Raw genomic sequence first — 22,463 nt, 5'->3', positions numbered from 1 at the left:
AATGGCCAGACCGAGCGGACTAATCAGACCCTGGAGACATATCTGAGGTGTTTTGTGTCTGCTGACCAGGATGATTGGGTTGCTTTTTTGCCATTGGTGGAGTTCGCCCTCAATAATCGGGCCAGCTCTGCCACTTTGGTGTCCCCGTTTTTCTGTAATTCGGGGTTCCACCCTCGATTTTCCTCCGGTCAGATGGAATCCTCGGATTGTCCTGGAGTGGATGCGGTGGTGGAGAGATTGCATCATATCTGGGGGCAGGTGATGGACAATTTAAAGTTGTCCCAGGAGAAGACTCAGCTTTTTGCCAACCGTCACCGTCGTGTTGGTCCTCGGCTTTGTGTTGGAGATTTGGTGTGGTTGTCTTCTCGTTTTGTCCCTATGAGGGTCTCATCTCCTAAGTTTAAGCCTCGGTTCATCGGTCCGTATAAAATATTGGAGATTCTTAACCCTGTTTCCTTCCGTTTGGACCTCCCTGCATCCTTTTCTATTCATAACGTTTTTCATCGGTCGTTATTGCGCAGGTATGAGGCACCGGTTGTGCCTTCCGTTGAGCCTCCTGCTCCGGTGTTGGTTGAGGGTGAGTTGGAGTACGTTGTGGAAAAAATCCTAGACTCCCGTGTTTCCAGACGGAGACTCCAGTATCTGGTCAAGTGGAAGGGATACGGCCAGGAGGATAATTCTTGGGTCACTGCATCTGATGTTCATGCCTCTGATCTGGTTCGTGCCTTTCATAGGGCCCATCCTGATCGCCCTGGTGGTTCTGGTGAGGGTTCGGTGCCCCCTCCTTGAGGGGGGGGTACTGTTGTGAATTTGGATTCTGGGCTCCCCCGGTGGCTACTGGTGGAATTGAACTTGTGACATCATCTTCCCTGTTCACCTGTTCTGATTAGATCTGGGTGTCGCTATATAACCTGGCTTCTCTGTTAGATGCTTGCCGGTCATCAATGTTATCAGAAGCCTCTCTGTGCTTGTTCCTGCTCCCAGACATCTACTAGATAAGTTGGACATTCGTCCATGTTTTGTTTTTGTATTTTGGTTCCAGTTCACAGCTGCAGTTTCGTTACTGTGTCTGGAAAGCTCTTGTTGATCAGGAATTGCCACTCTGGTATTATGAGTTAATGCCAGAGTCCTAAAGTAATTTCTGGATGTGTTTTGTTAGGGTTTTCTACTGACCATGAAAGTATGCTTTCTGTCTTCTGCTATCTAGAAAGCGGACCTCAAATTTGCTAAAACTATTTTCCTGCTGCGTTTGTTGTTTCATCTCATATCACCGCCAATATATGTGGGGGGCTTCTGTCTCCTTTTTGGGCATTTCTCTAGAGGTGAGTCAGGTCTTATATTTCCCTCTGCTAGCATTATTTAGTTCTCCGGCCGGCGCTGGGCATATAGGGATAAAAAGTAGGACATGCTACCTGGCTACTTCTAGATGATGCGGTAGGTTTAGTTCATGGTCAGTACAGTTACATCTTCCAAGAGCTTGTTCCTATTGAGGCTTATGCTAGTTCTCTGGCCATGGAGATCATGACACTCGGGACACTTGACTACATCACAGAAATCAAATCGTCAGATATTCACCAGGGCTGTCAGGTTTACCCAGAGAATAGTGGGACCTTAGTATTTTCATTTACATTAGGGGCGAGGATGGCCCCCATTTCCAGGATCAAAAACAACAGCAACATTTCCCTTCAGTCACTACTGTGACTAAACACTGGTTCGGTCTCTTTTACAGTGTGAAGCGTGAATCCAGGTGCTCTTTCCTTCAAGTTTTACTGCAGTGGGGGTGACCAGGATCACCGTGTGAAGTCCTTCAAATCTCGGCTGGAGACAATCTCTACGCACAAACTTTTTCACATACACCAGGTCTCCTGGCACAAAGGGATGGTGTCCAGGAACCTTGTCTGGGTCTGGAAGAGAACTGAAGACAGTTAAATGCACTTTGGCAAGGTGTCCATGTAAGGCCTGCACATAGCTAGTCAAGTCCTGGTACTTGGGCTACAACTGTTGTGGAAAAAAAAAACATTCAAGATTGGGGCTCCTGCCAAACAGAATCTCATACGGTGACAGTCCTGTCTTCCTGTTTGGGGTATATCTTACTGAAAACAAAGCCAGAGGAAGGCATTCTGTCCATGGTTTACCAGTCTCTGTCATTGCCTTCTGGATTTTAAGCTTAAGAGTTCCATTTAGTCTCTCCACTCTTCCACTACTCTGCGAATGGAGTATGCAATGCTTGACTTACCCCCAGTGCTGCCATTACCTCTGACATGATCTCTCCAGTAAAATGGGAATCCTGATCGCTTTCAATGACTTCAGGAACTCCATACCTGCATATGATCTCAGCCATCAGTGTCTTCGCCGTTGTCTTAGCCGTAGCTTTGTCAACTGGGTAGGCTTCTGGCCAACCTGAAAATAAATCAATGCAGACCAATACATACTCATACGTCCCTACCCTGGGTAACTGAATATAATCATTCTGCAGTCTCTGGAATTGGTTAAAGGGGCCGGGGAGTGTGTTTGGATGGGGTTTTCACTGTCCTACTCTGATTATGTGTGGCACATATCATGCAGCTCTGTACCTGCCTTTCTGCGCAGGTGGAAAACTCGGGGGCAATCCATTGTTTCTGTAGTGTGTCACACATGGCCGTCTTCGAGTGGTGCACATTCCCGTGCAGAACCTGTGCCATCATTGGGTACAGTACCTGTGGTAGGCAGACCTTTTCACCCCTCCCCCATAGTCCGGTAACGGTATCAGAGCAAGCCCCTATCTTTTGCCACCTATTTTTCTCCTCCTTACTTGCCTGTTTTAGTAACCGGGCTAAGATGTCTTTCAACACAAGTGGAGATGGTGGGGTGTCCAGGTGATGTACTTGAGAGGCTACAGGAGTGCTTGCTGCTTTCTTCGCAGCCTGGTCTGCCAGTGCGTTACCCTTTTATCCGTCCATCAGTGCCTTTGGTATGTGCCTTTACCTTTATGATGCCTGCTTGGGTGGGAAGCTGTAGTGCATTCATAAGTTGCTGGACTGCCTCAGCATGTTTAAAGGGGTGGCCATTTGCTGTCAGGAAAGCCCTGGCTCTCCAGATAGGCCCATAACCGTGTGTAATGCCAAAAGCATACCTGGAATCAGTGTAGATATTTACAGTCTTACCTTCTGCTAGTTTGCATGCTTCTTGTGCAGACATATGAGCTGGCATTAACTCTGCCTTGATTACCTCATGTTCTGAGACCACAGCATATCTGGTACAGTAGCATCCTCGGTCATCTTGGTGACGGGATCCATCTACAAAAAGCTCAAAATCAGCATTAGAATAGGCACACTAGAGACCAGCCGTTTCCTGAGACATCAATTCTAGACAATCATGTGGTTTGGAAACCTGATCTTGTTCCTCTGGATCCATTCTAGAAAGAAAAAGAGTGTCCTTTTTCATGTCACCTACTCCTCCCCCCTTTGGATCCAGGGGAACTAGGAGAAGAGTAGCAGGGTTCAGGACAGCGCACCTTTTCAAAGTCACATTAGTAGGCATGAGAATAGCACACCGAAGTCGCAGCTGTCTGGTCATGGACATGTGGCTAGATTATACTTGGTTAAGGATACTATATACATCGTGTGGGGTGTCGACCATCAGTGGGTGATCCAAAACAATCTCTGAAGACTTGTGTAGCAACAGCTGGACAGACAACACGGCCCGAACACAGAAAGGGCTTCCTCTTGCCACCGTACCCAGGCGGCCGCTGTAATAAGCAACAGGTATCTATTTGTCTCCATGAAGCTGAGTCAGCACACCTGTAGCATGTCCTGCATAGGTGAGCTCTGTCTGCAAGGCAGTCTGCAATACTGTACGGCAGTGCTCGGGTGTCTTGGAATCATATACGGGGCCTGCAGTGTGTAACACTGTATCACAGGGCAAATTCCCTCTTTGGGTGGACATAGCGTCTCCTGGATGCAAGGGGCCATGAGCGGCAAGGTAGGCCTGACACTCTTGGGCTATAACTGGCCCCCCTTTTTTTTTTTTTCTTAACGGGAAACACGGGTGTGTTACATGGGGAAACACAGGGTATCAGGGCACCATTATCGAATAACATTTGTATTTGCCCCTTGAGACACTGCTCCTGATCATATTTCAAAGAGTATTGATGGACTTTAGAAAAAGGGGCACCAGGTTTGAGAAACACTTTTACTGGTTCTACAGGCATTATTGGGGGAGAATCTGGGTCTATCAGGACCATCATAACTGTGGGAAGGGCAAGTAGGATACACATCTCTTTATATTCATCTGCATAGGAGTTATACAACGCAAGGACCATCTGACCATCATCTTGGAATTATATCCTGGAGCAGAACTGTAATAATAAATCTGCCCCCAGTAAATTTACCGAACATATAGAAAAGATTACGAACTGAGCAGTAACTTCAGGGAAAGGTCCCACAGGGATAGGTTTTATAAGAGTATATTTATTGGGTCTGTCATCTACTCTAATTAAAACAAGCTTTTGATCTGAGAATTTGCATGGCGGGGCTGGGGAGATAATGAAATTCCCATACGGGGTTAAAGGCGTATTGGAATGTGAAGCTGGACTCACGTGTACGAAGGGAGGGGGCAGAAACTAGAGTCTGTTACATAGACAGTAAGAAGCGCTGCTGATTTAACCCTTCCTTTCCTGCTGGACTAAATTCTTTTGAAAACCTTTTACTATTTGCAATGCATCATCCGGAGTGGAAATCCCAATATCGGATCTACTACAAAAAGGTATGAATGGGCTTTTTGTTACAGTGAGAATCCCAGATCTTCAAACACTACCATAAGACGCCCATAGAACTTCTCGGCAATCCAGGATATATTGGTGCCTTTTACCAATCTTTCAATTACTTACAAGTTTTCATCTAAAACTAGGCAGGTCTATTTCACTTTCAATTTCATACAGTACTTATTGCTGTAAACATAAATCTCTCAGTGTGTATTGTACCAAGGACAGAGAAAACTTAGAATACAATACATGGCCCCCCCCCTCCCCCGTAGCCCACAGCGCCGAGGGGAAAAATTGCAGGCAGGTCGCGCAGGGATTCACTCAGCCCCTCCCATCTAGTAACACGGAGATAAGAACTTCCACTGCATTCTTCAGCGCTGAAGGGAGAGCAAGAGCCCAACTCTATACCCCCCTTTCTCCAGCACGTAGCGCAGATAAGGAGAAAGAAGAAGAAGTGACAAAGAAATCTTGCAGCGGTCTGCTCAGCCCCTCCCCTACAGTACACAGCACTGATACAAAGCTCCGTATCTTCTACAGTCACAAATTACAGCAGTTTTCAGACCTAATTTCTACAAAACTTTCCTATAATCCTCCGTGGTCTGGGCGGAGCCCCAAAGACGGTCCGTACACACACACAAGGCAGGTCTCCACCCAGATTGGATTCTGCACAACACAAACAGGACACACCTACACTTCTGGAGATCTCTTTCCGCCGCCATTACAGGGCGCTGGCTGAGACTGCATTTTCATCATCAGTGGCACGGCGGCCATTTTACAATCTGTAAGATCACAGTTCACAGGCATTTTATAACCAAACACGGGCTCCACATTATCTGATCCTCCCCTCCATCAACCTATTCTCATCCTTTGTTCTTTAAGCCTCGCGCAACTCGCAGATAAGCTTCTTGACTGTCTCTTGCCCTCCCGTGACCATTGTCTTGACTTCCACGGCATCCTCATCTAACTTGTGGGGCACTGACTTCTTTTGCTTTAAGATACGCAGCTTGGCTCCCAGAATACTACGCCCTGCTATAGCTCAGGATCGCTGGCAGCGATTTCAACGCTGGTATTCTGCAATACGGAAACTCGCTCAACATATTAGAAAAAAGAAGAGCCTCGCGCTCAACATTTTCTGTCCCTAACCTGAACACCAGCGATTAACAGACTATCCTGCCACGATATTCTAAACAGTCGGGAGGCGGTCTCCTAGTGAGAGCCCTCCACAGAAATACAGGTGGTCCCTGCTCGGGACATCTTAATTACCTAGCTGGTACAATATCACAGAGGCTGCGTCTCCTATCCCTTCCTCTAAGCCGCCCCACAATCTACAACTAGCTCAATTTTTCAGTCCACTTCACTACTAGACAATAGTCACGGGTAGGATGGTTGAATGGAGTACAATGACCGATGGAGGAGGTGTGGTGTACAGAGGTCGCACAGGATGCAACGTCTCTCAGTTGCTGGTTCAGAGCGTGGCACAGGATCACGTTTGATCTCACCACTCGATCATTCACCTCCCGGACCCAAGGAGACTACAGACAAACCAATAACGGCTGAGACACTAGCAAGTGTGACATATACAGTGTACATGATCGCCACTTACCGCGTGCAGAGGGTGATCAGTCCTCGAGGTCAGCCACTACGGGTATCATCCACAGACATCCAGGCATGGGTCCAGAGGGTCTCGGATCGCTGGCCACGCCCCCCGTTGGTCGCGCCAAAATTGTCGGGGTCGTAATACGACAATTACCCTTCCTTCACCAGTCATTCCAAATTAATATGTGTGCAGGGCATCTGGTACCGGATAAGAATAAATCAGACAGGTAGCTGGTTCAAACTTAGTTAATGCCCCGTGCATCCACACATGTCTGCAGCGGTCACACCAACTGGCTTTATTCTAAAATACACAATACTATATTGAGTGTTAGGGGAAGGCGTGCATTAGGCGGGGTTTAAGCTAGCATCCAGTCTTTCTGATTTGTTCTGACGTCTTCCGGTGAATCCTCCCTTTCTTCACATCTCTGAGTTTCGATTCTGAAGAAATGAATCATCCCTCCAGACACAAACCAGAAACGAAACTGAACCCTAGCAACCATTTTTAAATACAATTACATATGCATTAACTAGCAGATAGGAAAAACTTATTGTTTCACAGTATAAGAGTATAAAAGTACAAAAAGAGTATAAAGATATATATTTTCACCTTGACAACTGTGTGTATTATCCCTGTACTGTGCCATCACTGTGTGTATTATCCCTGTACTGTGACATCGCTGTGTGTATTATCCCTGTACTGTGACATCGCTGTGTGTATTATCCCTGTACTGTGACATCGCTGTGTGTATTATCCCTGTACTGTGACATCGCTGTGTGTATTATCCCTGTACTGTGCCATCACTGTGTGTATTATCCCTGTACTGTGACATCACTGTGTGTATTATCCCTGTACTGTGCCATCACTGTGTGTATTATCCCTGTACTGTGACATCGCTGTGTGTATTATCCTTGTACTGTGCCATCACTGTGTGTATTATCCCTGTACTGTGCCATCACTGTGTGCATTATCCCTGTACTGTGACATCACTGTGTGTATTATCCCTGTACTGTGACATCGCTGTGTGTATTATCCCTGTACTGTGACATCGCTGTGTGTATTATCCCTGTACTGTGACATCGCTGTGTGTATTATCCCTGTACTGTGCCATCACTGTGTGTATTATCCCTGTACTGTGACATTGCTGTGTTTATTATCTCTAAACTGTACAATACGATTAAAATAAATAAAATACTTGTTATATACAGTTTACTTCATTTCTCTTTTTTTGTTTATTGTCTCTAGGTGAGTAGAAGCTGATATCTCTTGATCACATGCGTGGTGCGTTTAGGATACTAAAGGCCCCGTCTCACATAGCGAGATCGCTGCTGAGTCACTAGTTTTGTGACGCAACAGCGACCTCAGTAGCGATCTCGCTATGTGTGACACGTACCAGCGATCAGGCCCCTGCTGCGAGATCGCTGGTCGTGTCGGAATGGCCTGGACCTTTTTTTGGTCGTTGAGGTCCCGCTGACATCGCTGAATCGGTGTGTTTGACACGGATTCAGCGATGTCTTCACTGGTAACCAGGGTAAACATCGGGTTACTAAGCGCAGGGCCGCGCTTAGTAACCCGATGTTTACCCTGGTTACCAAAAAAAAAAACAGTACATACTCACCATCTGATGTCCGTCAGGTCCCTTGCCGTCTGCTTCCTGCTCTGACTGAGATCCGGCCGTACAGTGAGAGCGCAGCACAGCAGTGACGTCACCGCTGCGCTCTGCTCTCACTGTACGGCGGCACTCAGTCAGAGCAGGAAGCAGACGGCAAGGGACCTGACGGACATCAGATGGTGAGTATGTACTGTTTGTTTTTTTTGGTAACCAGGGTAAACATCGAGTTACTAAGCGCGGCCCTGCGCTTAGTAACCCGATGTTTACCCTGGTTACCCGGGTGCTGCAGGGGGACTTCGGCATCTTTGAAGACAGTTTCAATGATGCCGAAGTCGTTCCCCTGATCGTTGGTCGCTGGAGAGCGGTCTGTGTGACAGCTCCCCAGCGACCACACAACGACTTACCAACGATCACGGCCAGGTCGTATCGCTGGTCGTGATCGTTGGTAAATCGCTATGTGAGACGGGGCCTTTAGAATAGTGTACGTGTCACTAAATGTTTTGATACAAAGTTCTGTACTAAGTCCTTTTCATTTCGTGGTATTATTTTATTGTAGGTTTTTCAGTAAATTGCAATCTTTTCCTCTGTTGTACTCTATTATTTCACAAGGACACTGTGTAAGGTCTGCACTCGTTGACTCATAACACTCCACTAACCAACTGCACCTCCAGCCACCAACACTACCAGCTCCACATTGTATCAGCAGTGCAGAATAATAAACACATTATTTCATTGTTACCTACAGTAATAACAACCACAACAAGTAGGAAATATTAAGGCTGCATTCACACATCTGCGTACCGTCCGATTCTTCATTCCATGGACAGCACCTGGTTTTGTGAATTTATTCATACGTCCATGAAAATCGCGGCTCCGAGTGTGAGATCTGTGAGACTCAGAGCAGGTCCTATTCACAGGTTGGGCTTTATAAGTGAACGAAGATGTTGGCAGCAGGATTTCAGTAGACCTCTGCCTGCCTTGGTGATCCCAACAACAGAATTGTGTTGCGAGGAAAGGGAGTACGGGCAACAGAAAGTATCAAACCGCTTAAATGCCTCTGTCGGAGCATCTAAGCGGTTAAACAGCAGCAGTTGGAGCAGCAGGTAACACCTGAATGACACCCGCCAGTCACCACTTGGGGAAGTTATGATATTGAGTGTTCGGATGATTGGTCATGGATTGTTCAGTTGGAGATTGTGGTGTTTGATGGCACTGCCATGCCATCATGGTAGGTGGGTAAACCAGAGGATTCTCCGGTGGCCCAGTCCAAGCTTGCCCGGGAACACTGTGCCACAATTATGACTATAGATGAAGTGTGAAAAATGACCTACGGGGCAGGAATAAGTGCCCATTACACTTCTATGCTGCACAATCCACATGCGCTAACTTTTCCCACATAGTGCGTTCTATGGAACACATTCTCAATCACTGCAAACACTTAGTGCACCTCTGACAAAGCCGAGAACTTTATGGCAGTATAATAATATATATTTTGTCCTTTTTTTTTCTCTCTCTCACAGATAGAATGTATAGAAAATGTAGCACTTTGCAATTGTATTCCCGCTCAGTAAACTCGCCAACTGCTTTACAGTAGAATGCCATGAGTCACCAGGAAAAAACGACATTTTCAAGTGCAGTGATTATAGTAAAATATATATATATATATATATACACAGTCATATGAAAAAGTTTGGGCACCCCTATTAATCTTAAGCTTAATGTTTTATAAAAATGGTTTATTTTGCAACAGCTATTTCAGTTTCATATATCTAATAACTGTTGGAAACAGTAATGTTTCTGCCTTGAAATGAGGTTTATTGTACTAACAGAAAATGTGCAATCTGCATTCAAACAAAATTTGACAGGTGCATAAGTATGGGCACCCTTATCATTTTCTTGTTTTAAATACTCCTACCTACTTTTTACTGACTTACTAAAGCTCTTTTTTTGGTTTTGTAACCTCACTGAGCTTTGAACTTCATAGCCAGGTGTATGCAATCATGAGAAAAGCTACTTAAAGTGGCCACTTGCAAGTTGTTCTCCTGTTTGAATCGCCTCTGAAGAGTGGCATCATGGGCTCCTCAAAACAACTGTCAAATGATCTGAAAACAAAGATTATTCAACATAGCTGTTCAGGGGAAGGATACAAAAAGCTGTCTCAGAGATTTAACCTGTCAATTTCCACTGTGAGGAACATAGTAAGGAAATGGAAGAACACAGGTACAGTTCTTGTTAAGGCTAGAAGTGGCAGGCCAAGAAAAACATCAGAAAGGCAGAGAAGAAGAATGGTGAGATCAGTCAAGGACAATCCTCAGGCCACCTCCAGAGAGCTGCAGCATCTACTTGCTGCAGATAGTGTCACTGTGCATCGGTCAACTATACAACGCACTGTGTTTTTTTGCCACCATGCATAACGCCTTTTTGTATTACCAAACAACTCAATCTTGGTTTCATCAGTCCACAGGACCTTCTTCCAAAAAGAAATTGGCTTCTCCAAATGTGCTTTTGCATACCTCAGCCGACTCTGTTTGTGGCCTGCTTGCAGAAACGGCTTCTTTCGCATCACTCTCCCATACAGCTTCTCCTTGTGCAAAGTGCGTTGTATAGTTGACCGATGCACAGTGACACCATCTGCAGGAAGTTGATGCTGCAGATCTCTGGAGATGGTCTGAGAATTGTCCTTGACTGATCTCACCATTCTTCTTCTCTGCCTTTCTGATGTTTTTCTTGGCCTGCCACTTCTGACCTTAACAAGAACTGTACCTGTGTTCTTCCATTTCCTTACTATGTTCCTCACAGTGGAAATTGACAGGTTAAATCTCTGAGACAGCTTTTTGTATCCTTCCCCTGAACAACTATGTTGAATAATCTTTGTTTTCAGATCATTTGACAGTTGTTTTGAGGAGCCCATGATGCCACTCTTCAGAGGAGATTCAAACAGGAGAACAACTTGCAAGTCGCCACTTTAAGTAGCTTTTCTCATGATTGCATACACCTAGCTATGAAGTTCAAAGCTCAATGAGGTTACAACACCAAAAAAAAGTGCTTTAGTAAGTCAGTAAAAAGTAGGTAGGAGTATTTAAAACAAGAAAATGATAAGGGTGCCCATACTTATGCACCTGTCAAATGTTGTTTGAATGCAGATTGCACATTTTCTGTTAGTACAGTAAACCTCATTTCAAGGCAGAAACATTACTGTGTCCAACAGTTATTAGATATATGACACTGAAATAGCTGTTGCAAAAAAAACAATTTTTATAAAACATTAAGCTTAAGATTAATAGGGGTGCCCAAACTTTTTCATATGACTGTATATATATATATATAATAGTACAAAATAAAATCTATTCTTCCTTTTTTTCCCAATATTTCAATCACTTTCATGCAAAACAATGTGCATATAATGGTTACAGCCCGCCTTTATTTGGATGCTGAAGATGATGTATTTTTTACTTGAACTCAGTGGTTGATGTACGATGCAAAATGCATGAATGTATTACGTGTCTTTTAACACTTTCCAACTACAGTCTTGAAAAATGTTGCAATGTCGTGACCAGCAGAAATTAGAATGCCGGTATTTACATATACAACATCCATGAAGTTGGAGCCATTGAATAATTGAATGACCTTCTGTACGGGTGTACCTGGTGTTTGGACCTCACAGGTCAAATATGCATGGGTTATTCTACAAATATTAATATTTAAGTCCCCAAATCCCTTTGAAACATTCTTCTCGGTCATAGGTTGTCTCTTCCCTTCTCAGGCTCTAAAGCTTCACCTGTGCACAATTCACAGAAATCCTGAAACTCACAGGTAATACTAATTGAGCCCAATATCAAATATCCACAGGATAACTTCCAGATCTCCTGGACACCAACCGATCCATAGAATGGGGTTCTGAAATGCCCTGTTAGATTAAAGTGGTGGCTTCACATGCGGCCCAGTACTCCATACAGTCTTGGACTGGCCCACCGGGGAACGAGTGAGTCCCCGGTGGACCCCTGTGCAGGAGTAAGTCTCTTCCCCTCAACATGAACAGTAGAAGGTGCTTGAAAATTACCGAACACATTTCGACACAGTGCGTGAGGCCCATCATACAGTGTGTGGGACCCTCGTAAAGAGTAGGGGCTACTAATGAAGCCCTTATTCAGATTAGGTGCAACTAAGGGGCGATCACATAGTGTGGGGGCTACTAAGGCGACCATCATAACGAGTGGTGGCTACTAAGGGGACCATCATACAGAGTGGGAGCTACTAAGGTGGCTATTCTACAGTGAGGAGACTACTAAGGGGGCCTGCATACAGCATGGGGGCTACTAAGTGGGCCTTCATACAATATGGGAGCCATCATAAAATGTGGGGGCTACTGTGGAGGCCATCATACAGAGTGAGAACTACTAGGGGGGCCATCATTCATCATTGGAGTGGGTGCTACTAAGGGGGCCATCATACAGTGTGGAGATTACAAAGAGAGACATCTTATAGAGTGGGGGCTACTAAGTGGGCCAACATACAATGTGGTAGCTACTGTGGTGCCATGGTACAGAGTGGGGCCATCAGACAATGCGGAGGTTACTAATGGGCCACCATACAGTTTTGCGTATAATGAAGCTGTGGGCCCATTATACTTTGTATAGGGAGCTGTGGGGATATCCGGTAGAGGGGAGCTGTACATGGGGGACTCGGGGGACATTGTTAAATGTTAAGTGGGCACTTATTGTTATAGGGGCACTCAGGGTATGGTGACTGTCAAAGGGGCACAAAGGAGGCATTATCACTTTCTAGGGGAAAAATGTGGGTGTTATATAGGTTGAAAAAGACCCTATAACCAGCAATAGTGTCTGCCATTACTACCTCTTGTGGTCGGGCATTGCACAGTCTGACTGCTGTAACTGTAAAGAACCCTTTCCTATTTAGCTGCCAGAATCGTCTTTCTTCCACCCGTAATGAGTGCCCCCTGGTCCTCAGTATAGTCATTGGAAGGAATAAGTCCTGTTCTGTCCCTTCTACTGACCACACATACAGTATATCTATACATGTAAATGAGATCTCTGAGGCGTCTTTTTTTCTAAGCTAAACAACTTTCCCAACCTCTCATAATATGAGAGGCCTCCATCCCTTGTAATAATCTAGTTGCCCGTCGTTGAACTGATTGTAACTTCTGAATATCCTTTATTAAATGGAGCCCAAAACTGGATCCCATATTCTAGATGAGGCCTCACCAGTGATTTATAAAGGGGTAATAATATGTTGGGATTGCGGGATTTTATCTTTTTATGCATCCTAAAATCTTGTTTGCTGTAGCAGCTGCTGCCTGACATTGAGTGCTGCTGCTCAGCTTACTTGTAGCGAGAATCCCCCATCCTTCTCCTGTTCTGTAGTCCTGAGTATATTCCCATTTACTGTATATACAGCAATAGGATTACTCCTTCCTAGGTGCATTACTCTACATTAAATCTCATTTGTCCAGTGTTTGCCCATTCAGTGATTTTATTCTGATAATTATGCAATATTGTAATGTCAAGGTCAGATTTTAGTATCCTACATAGTTTGGTGTCGTCAGCAAAGACTGACACTTTACTCTCAATCCCATCCACAAGGTCATTAATAAAGAGGTTAAAAAGAATCGGTCCTGGCACAGATCTCTGCGGTCCCCACTGCTCCCAGTACAGATCCGTGCGGTCCCCACAGCTCCCAGTACAGATCTCTGCAGTCCCCACTGCTCCCAGTACAGATCCCTGCGGTACCCCACTGCTCCCAGTACTGATCCTTGTGGTTTACTGCTCCCAGTACAGATCCCTGTGGTCTCCACTGCTGACTATATCCTATTTAGAGAATGTACCATTTATGACGACTCTTTGCTTCCTGTCATTTAGCCAATTGCTTACCCACCTGCATAGTTCCCCCAGTCCTTGCTTCTTTAGCATTAGCGCCTTTGTACAGTCCAGATAAATCACATCAGCCGCATTACCAACATCCAGGTTTGCACTAACCTCTTAACTGAAACCCAACATGTTGGTTAGACACGACTTATCCTTCATAAATCAATGCTGGTTGACATTTATTATATTAGTCTCTGCAATATACAGTATCTCTGCATTTTGCACACTACTGATGTCAGGCTTACCGGACAGTAGTTGCCTAGCTCCACCTTCTCACCTTTATTAAATAACGGTACCACGTCAGCCATCCCCCAATCCGGTGGCACCACCCCTGTTACAAGAGAGTCTAAGAATATGAGATATAACGGTCTGTCAATTACTGAGTTCAATTCCCTAAGTATCCATGGATGAATGCCATCTGGGCCCAGGGGTTTTGTCAACGTTTAATTTGCTCATATGCAGGCATACTTTTCCTAGTGTTAAACTAGTTATATCAGGTGGTGAACTTTGATTTTTGCCTTGTTGAATGATCCCTGGAACAGTCAGTTCATTGGTGAACACGGAAGAAAAGTGCCTGTTTAATATCTCTGCCTTTTCTTTGTCTTCTATAATTATCTTGTTGTTATCATTTTTTAAGATGCCAATACCATCTATTTTTTTTCTTTTTGGCATTGATGTACCGTATTTAGGATTATAAGAGGCTTCAGATTATAAGACGCACCCCAAATTTTGAGGAGCAAAATAGGAAAAAAATTTTTTTTAATAAAATGGTGGTGTTTCTTATAAATCATGCATCTTATTGCTTACAAGGGTCGCTGCTGGAGGAGGCAAGAGTGGAGCGTTAGTGCAGACTGCAGGCTGGAATGAGGGGATGTTCAGACGTGCAGCACGCCGCTGCGGGTGTCCAGTGCTGCTGCAGGTGTCCGGTGCTGCTGTGGGGACTCTGCTAACATTTTGTGAAAGGCCAGAGCCCCCGCAGTTCCATGGTTTCTTATGCGGTGGACTCTGGGAAAATGTTAATATCTCCAGAAACAACCGTCGGTGAGTTATAGTCGGCACGTCATTCAGCACACTAAGGAATTTCTGCCACTATTATATTTATTCTCATTTACATAACTGAAAATAAAAGAAACAAAGATTAATCTCATCTAGAACAATATGCGATTTGTGTCAGTGCCCACATCTTCATGACCGTCGCTTCATCTATAGGAAACACGCGACGCCTCATCGTGCAGCGATGTCTTTATTGCCGAGTGCCTTCCTATAATGTCAGATCACTAATGGGGGAATTGTCCACCAATTGTTATGTAATTCATTAATTCTTCAGTTCAAGGACATGAGCTGTGGAACACCAGCCTGCGAGTCACAAAATAACGTCACTCCACAAGGCACGAGGTATGGACTGTATTTTTTTTAACTACTTGTACAAAGTATTTTCCGAGCCGCGATAATGGCTTTACATGTGTGACTATTAACAATAGCTTGGACACCTATACATGTATTGTATTAGTTATGAGTCTCCCTGCTGCATGGCAAAGGTTATTGTTGCAGTCGGTGGATATTTATTATTATTTTTGACCTTTTCTATGATAATAGAAAAAAAGGAAAACTGCAATATTGTCTTCAGACTCCGCATAATAGAAGCTTGCCAATATACAGCCTACAGTTATAAATGTTCACCAGCAGAATGGTGCCTTAGAGTTTAATGGGGTTTAAAAAAGCTTCGAGGGGTTGTCCAGGACTATATTATTGCTTTACTACAGGCCTAAGAACAGGCAGGTAGTTGTTACCTACCTGCCTGTTGTGCTCAGCACCGATCTCTGCTGGCATAAAGTGGCGATCCAGCAGCTTCTACTGCCATTGCGTCAACACAGCGGTTTCTTCTCTTCTGCTCTGCTCTGTTGACAGGGAGTGTCTGCTGACATCATGCTGATTGACCGCCGGCTCCCCGCTGCTTAACTGCAGGGAGTCAGCTGTCAATCAGCATGAAGTCAGCGGCAACGACTCGTGGATAGAACAAAGCAGAAGAAGAGCTGCTCTATTAACATGGAGCAGCTGAATCACCGGCAGGAGTGGTCAGTGCTGCTGTGAGTCAGCGCCAGGTAGTAACTACCTGTCTGTTCATTTTTAACTCCATAGTAAAAAAATAATAATTCGGGAAAACTCCTTTAATCAGTTCAAGACCTGACCACTTAATCTCGTTTCTGACCAGGCACATTTTTTTCTTCCATACTTGTGGTGCAAAGAGCTATAGTATTTTTTCTAATGATGCTAGAAACAGCAATTTGAATTTGCAGTGTCTTTTTTTCATCTTTTATTTCTTTACTGCTTTTTACTTATTTATGTATTTATTTATTTTTCATTTATCTCACATATTGAGTTCCCCATAAGGTCATAAAAGACCTTTGGGCGGCATTTCAACATTTAAATACATTTTTTCCACCTAACTTTCCCTGTAACTGGGGCTGGTACATTACGCCCAGTTACAGGAGAAATTCAGCCTCCTGACTACATAGCAGAGGTGACTAAGCATCCTACGAACTGACAGTTCCTCCTCCCTTCCTATAAAAAGAGATAACATCCCCGCTGGGTCTGAAAGTATTACTATATACATAGCGTTTGTTTAGTGCTGTGTATACAGCGATCAGGAAGGCGGAGGGGTTAATAAACCATTTCTGCCTTCTCTACGGGGAGTCCGGCTGTGTCTGGCAGCCAGCTTGCCGCTTGATCGTGTGTAGCTGCTATACTGTGCAGTGACATTTTAGAATAAAGCAGACTACCTTGACGATTATCATCTATGGACGCTCGGGAAGTAAAGGGCTATTTCTTTTTTTTATTTAAATGCATGTATTTTGTGCTAAAAATTATTTTTACAATTGGTTTTCATTACTAAGTTTGCACCATGTGGCTTTCACCAGCTTTTTTCATTCACTGCACATTGCTTTAAATGGGAATCCATCAGTAAATTCTGGAGAATTTGTAAATGTTTTTTTTTTTTTTTCGAGTTATGACCACGTCAAACTTTAGCTGAACTTTGATGTGGTCTGTGGTTATAAATCAGATAAGGGGAGATTAGAAAAAGACAAACTCTCTCTTCTGCTTTCACAAACGCTCGCTGAATACTGGGCTGTGACGTGCGGCGAAGCTCCGCCCACAGCCCAGCCAATCAGGAGAGTAGCGCATGACATCTATGGTGGCTGCAGCCGGGCTCATGTGATGCCGAGTGACCGGTCAGTGACAGCGCCGCTCACAGGCACAGATGATAACAAGAGGTATTTACAAAAATATTTGTCTACGAGGTTTAAATCGGTGATGGCATTATCCAATGTATTGGACAATCCCTTTAAGCTTTCTTAGGTGACTACACTTGGGCACAAAATGTCTCCTCCTCTACCAAGCCCAGGCCCTGGTAATGAGGTAGCTGTGAGCTCTGCTACATCTTAAAGGCATATACACTACAAGTTTGGAGCATTACATACATGCCCCCCTTTCTGGTATATGTGTCCCCCTTCCCGGGCCCTTTCCTGGTTTATATGTCCCCTTCCTGGTATAGGCAGGTCCCCCCCCCAGCACTAGCCTAGTTGTGGTTGTTCCCCTGATGAAGAGTGAAAGAGAGAAACCCAGGCACACCGCTGCTGTTGCTGCTTTCTAGTGTTTCATTTTCTCACCCTAGAGCTGGATTCACAGTTGTACTGCTCAGTACTGCAGTATAATATACCCCATGCTGAAAATGTCCTACATATAGACAGGTGAGCAGGAATCCCTCATATCTGTGTGCTAACCTCTATCCATTAATTCAGAGACAGATGAAAATTACAGATTGAACCTGCAGAGTGGGAGAACTGGTGAAAAATGCAGGATACACGTTATATAACGGTCAGAAATAGTGTTATTGCTCATGTGGACACACAGGACAGCTTATACTAAAAAGCGACCTGAAGTGACTGTTATGCTTACTCTGAAACAAGTAATAGTGTGTTGGAAATGTTACAAATCTGCAATTTTAAGCCTGTTTATACCCGAACAATTATGAATGGGAAATCCACAGGGAATCGGAGCTTCCGCAGCAGCTGTTATCTGCAGCAAATCTAATAATAGGAGATAGCGTTGAAGCAACATATGAAAAATGTCTTAATATTCCCTAACCTGTTTTTTTTTCATTATTTTATGCTACTATGAGTACGTGTAAAGGTAATAGCCTTGAAATGAATTGACTGTCAGAGATACATCACCGCTGCCACAATCTCCAGATCTGATCACTCACGAGCTTCTTTCATGCGCTTCTGACAATTTTCTCCAGAATCATTCACCTTCCGGCAGCCAATGGGCAGTACAGGTAAAAGATAAGGTGACTATAAGTGCGTGGTGATGCGGAGGCTTTGCCATCCATGGCACATAGGAGAATATCGCTGCCTCCCACATCTGCCCTCTCTCCGCATCATGTAGTAAATGCATTTCATTCTGAGAGCAGCTGGATAGAGGATTCTGTCAGCAGCCGGCGTCAGACACGGATACATCGCCCAAAGTAAGTAGCTGCTCATTCATTACGACAAATGTATCAATCATCCACATCTCCGTACATAATAATCATCATCCACAACCCAACCCCGTCCACGTAAGAGGCTCCTCGTACTCATTACATATTAGGATTTAGGAAAAGAAAATAGTTCACTCTTAAAGCAATTATTTTTATTTTACATTTTTGTCAATTCTTTATTTTGGCTTTTTATGGATTTTTTTTTTTAAGTTTTTTTTTTCAAACTGAGATATTTTAGAGAATCTTTTATATATAAGATCAAGATGCCAGTGACTTATTAGCTTTATCATAGAATGGAAATTGTACCTAAAAGAGAGGTAGAAGAATGGTTCCTGATGATTTTTTTTTATTATTACATTTATTCACTATATAATATAAGGCTTTTTGCCTTATATGAAGAACATGGCGGGGATAGGGATACTGATGCCGGGGGAGAGCTAGGATCGGCACTGGACTTATGCCCAGGATTGAACTTTCTTTTCCTGCTCCTACAGTTTGGTTGATTGTCGTTTATTATGCTCAGTCCTGGGCAGCATGGCTTTAAATTGGAAGTGGATGGGGGTGAAAATATAATCAGGATGTTACTCTCCTCTGAGACAATATGCAGGACCCCCCCCCCCCCCTTCTTTTGGGGCTCGGTACTCTTCTAAATTCCATTGAGGACATAGCTACAGTGTAGACTTGATCACATTTCACAATATAAAGTCAATATACTATTAAATAGATCTTGTTGACCTGATAGGGCTGGTGTACTAACTTAGATAAATTCAGAATGTCTGTATTTAAAAAAAAAAAAATCTCCTGCCTGATATTAAAGTGAGCATACGGAATATTAAAAGGGTTGTACAGGCTTGGGTTTTCCAATCTTGCCAGAGAGCGAGGACAGTCAATTGACCGCAAGTATGTAAGTATTTGCTCACATTTCAAATAGATGAGCACGTGACCACAAGCATGCAAATACTGGAGAATGGAGAACCCTGACAGCGTGCGCACTGCAAACTATGGAACTATGAGGAGTCAGAAGTCTGCAGGCAGGTGGAGTGACTGCAGACTGTCATCCCAAGCCTGGACAACCCCAGATAACGTATGCAATGATTCTGACATGGTTTTTCAAAGTAAGTACACCAGTAGCAACAGGTCTTATACATTTATTTAATTATTAGATTAAAGGAATTAAAGCATATTATTGCTAGACTTCAAGATTTCATAGGATACTAAATGTATATGATACTATATATACATAAATATATATATATATATATATATATATATAGTGAGAATATAAAATTAATATTTTTGAAAGGTATGTTTTTTCTTGCAAAACATGGTCCCTGCATTTTTGTTGGTGATAGGTTCCCTTTGAAAATATATATAAATTAAATATATAAATAAATATTTATCATGTACAGCACCGTGGAATTAATGGTGCTGCTATATAAATAAATAATAATACAGTATATATATATATATATACATATATTCAATATAAAATATTATAAAATATATATTTAATAAAATATTGTATGATGAAATCTTGAAATCTAGCGATATATCTGCTTTAATTCCTTTAAGTAGACGCTTTTTTTTTTTTAATCCATGCAGTCATAAAAACAATGGTGTACAAAATAAATTGTTCTCATTGTATTTCTATTATTGTGCACTTTCACTAATATCAAGAGAGGAAAAATTAGTTCTAGATTCTGTTGATGAGACTGAAAAAAAAAAAATCAAAACCGATTCAAACTAATTTCAATTTTTGCATCAGTCGTCAAACGGATTTTATGCAATTAGAAAAAAAAAAAAACCTGATTTGTGTTCATACAGAAAGTGGCATTGCAATACTCAAATGAATGCAATTGAGCTGCAATACCAGACACAGCCTAAAAGCAGGGTGGCGCTGTTTCCGGGGGAAAAAAATGTATTCTTTATACAGGACCAACAGATGGAAGATGATCTAATTTTTTACCCATTTTTTTTTTGAGAACTAGTTGGAAACCCATAGAAATCCATTCTTTACCTCTAAATGCACCTGATTAATAAGTGTAAACTTTGCTTTACATCTTTTTTTATGCTTATGGATAATACAGAACAGCAGTGAGAACATTTTCCAGTGTTACCATTTAATTAGCACAAGAAAGGAAGACGCTGAGGCTGGTTGTGCCTGTGTCTTGTAATATCAGAGGAGGAAGATGTGTTTGTGCAGTTATGGAATGTAATATGTGGAACAGAGGAGGCCATCTATCATTTAGATGTAATTAGACCCCGGAATTGCACTTTCATAGTAATGTGTCATTATTAGTTGTGTGAACTGGTTCATAGCTGAACAAACCGTGCAAAATCAGCCATCTCTGGTCTCGCTGGAAGTGATCTTGGAGCTAGACTTTCCAGCTGGGCTCGTGCACACGACCCCAAAAATCAGACGAGTTGTATCCGTGGATTTGATGGATAGCACTCATATCAATGCTATTCTATGGGGCCGCGCACATGTCCGATTTTTTACTCGGACCAAGATGGGTTTGCTCATTTAACTCTATCGGTTAGAGGAAAAAATCTTCAGAGTGCGGTCCGATTTTCACGCACTGACAATATAGAGAAGGTGGAGAAACTCTTTTTTCTCCATCTCCAAGAAAATCAAATCACACTCAGGAGGTGAGAATGAGGAGGTGAGAATTTTTCTGCACATTTCAACTATACCCATGAGTGGGGAAAAATCCGCAACCAAAAAACATGCAAAAACCCAACAAAACCGCGGTAAAATGGACATATTTTACACAGCAGCCAAGGGATGCAGAAAAGGTGCAGAAATTTCTGCTGCAAATACTTAATGTGTGCACATACCCTTATTCTTTTATATAGGGGAAACATATCGATTGAGAAGATGTTGTCTGAGTAGTAGACAACCCCTTTAACACACTGCGCTTAGGTAGTCTCAGACACTCCCTCTACTTTTGGACTGGCCAGTTGTGATCACATGAAGGCACCAGGTGACTTTACCAAGTGTTCCCAAGGTAATGTCATCAATCAGAAAAATTGATTTAATCTGTTCTTTTGAAATTTCATCTAAAAAATATCTTTCAAATAGAAATGCATGTTGTTATTACCCAAGAGCAGGCTGGAAACTGAAGATACACGACGGCTCAGAACATCTACATTCTCTTACGAGCATGGCCAACGCGACGCAGGGTCTTAAGATGGTCATATACATTGCAGTGTGGGGCGTCTCATCTATCCCCTAAGTGATGATATCAGGGGATTTCTAAGGTCCGAGAATTTTGTGATCTTGGGAAATAAGGTGTCTCCGCTGCTGTCTGGTAACGGTTAGCTCCACTTTCTCCAGTTAGAAAACCCTTGCACGCTCAACTGGAATTATTCATTTTTAGAGAACCATTGATTCCATGGTGCTGTACGTGAGAAGATACAAAAATAAAATACGGTGTACAAATTAACAGTGACAGAAGGGTAGAGAAAGGAGAAGACCCTGGCCTTGTGGGATAATGGGGAAGGAGACAGTAAGGTGGAGGGTTGCGGCACCTCCGTTGTTGGTGAGGAAGTAGCGGGTTCATTGGAGGCTGGAGTTTTCTTGAAGAGATGGGTTTTCAAGTTCCTTATGAAGGTTCCGAGTATGTCAGATAGTCGGATGTGTTGGGGAACAGAATTCCAGAGAAAGGGCGATACTCGAGGGAAGTGTTGGAGGAGACTGGGTGAAGAACGTATGGGTGTGGAGGCGACGAGAAGGTCTTGGGAGGAGCGGAGGTTGCGTGTTGGAAGATATCGGGAGATTAGTTTGGATGCTTATACAAAGGAGTCAGATTAGGTAGGTCAGCGAAAGGATATGTAGGGGTATTGGGAGCCAATGAAGGAATTTTCAAAACGGGGAAGCAGATGAGTAGCGAGGGGAGAGGTGAATTATTAGGGCACAGAGATAAGGATGGACTGGAGAAGTGCGAGAGTGTTAGCAGGAAGGTCACAGTGGAGGATATTGCAGTAGTCGAGGCGGGAGATGTTGAGGGCACATGGAGCGCCCCCACACCGCCGCAGGGCCTAGGGGTACCCGGAGCCGGGCTACTAGGTCTCAGTCCTGGGGTTGTCACGGTGGC

General features: G+C 43.5%; 1 protein-coding gene across 2 annotated transcripts in view; it reads left to right on the top strand.

Annotated features, from left to right (window-relative positions):
* Positions 1 to 17,916: 17,916 nt before the first annotated feature.
* LOC143769594 (neurotensin receptor type 1-like) overlaps positions 17,917 to 22,463 on the top strand; it is a 35,609-nt gene continuing 31,062 nt past the window's right edge. The window contains exon 1 of one of the 2 annotated variants that reach the window (XM_077258289.1): positions 17,917 to 18,354. Coding sequence is in view for 1 of the 2 variants with exons in the window: in XM_077258287.1 (XP_077114402.1) it covers positions 19,376 to 19,481 (106 nt within the window). In the remaining variant the exon portion in view is untranslated. Of the gene's footprint in view, positions 18,355 to 19,372; positions 19,482 to 22,463 lie in introns of those variants that run through there. The other variant, XM_077258287.1, reaches the window with a different exon arrangement.

This window comes from Ranitomeya variabilis, chromosome 4 (assembly GCF_051348905.1).
Source record: "Ranitomeya variabilis isolate aRanVar5 chromosome 4, aRanVar5.hap1, whole genome shotgun sequence".
Lineage (NCBI taxonomy): Eukaryota > Metazoa > Chordata > Amphibia > Anura > Dendrobatidae > Ranitomeya > Ranitomeya variabilis.
Note: the sequence above shows the minus strand (reverse complement) of the source record. Positions and strands in the feature narration are given on the sequence as shown.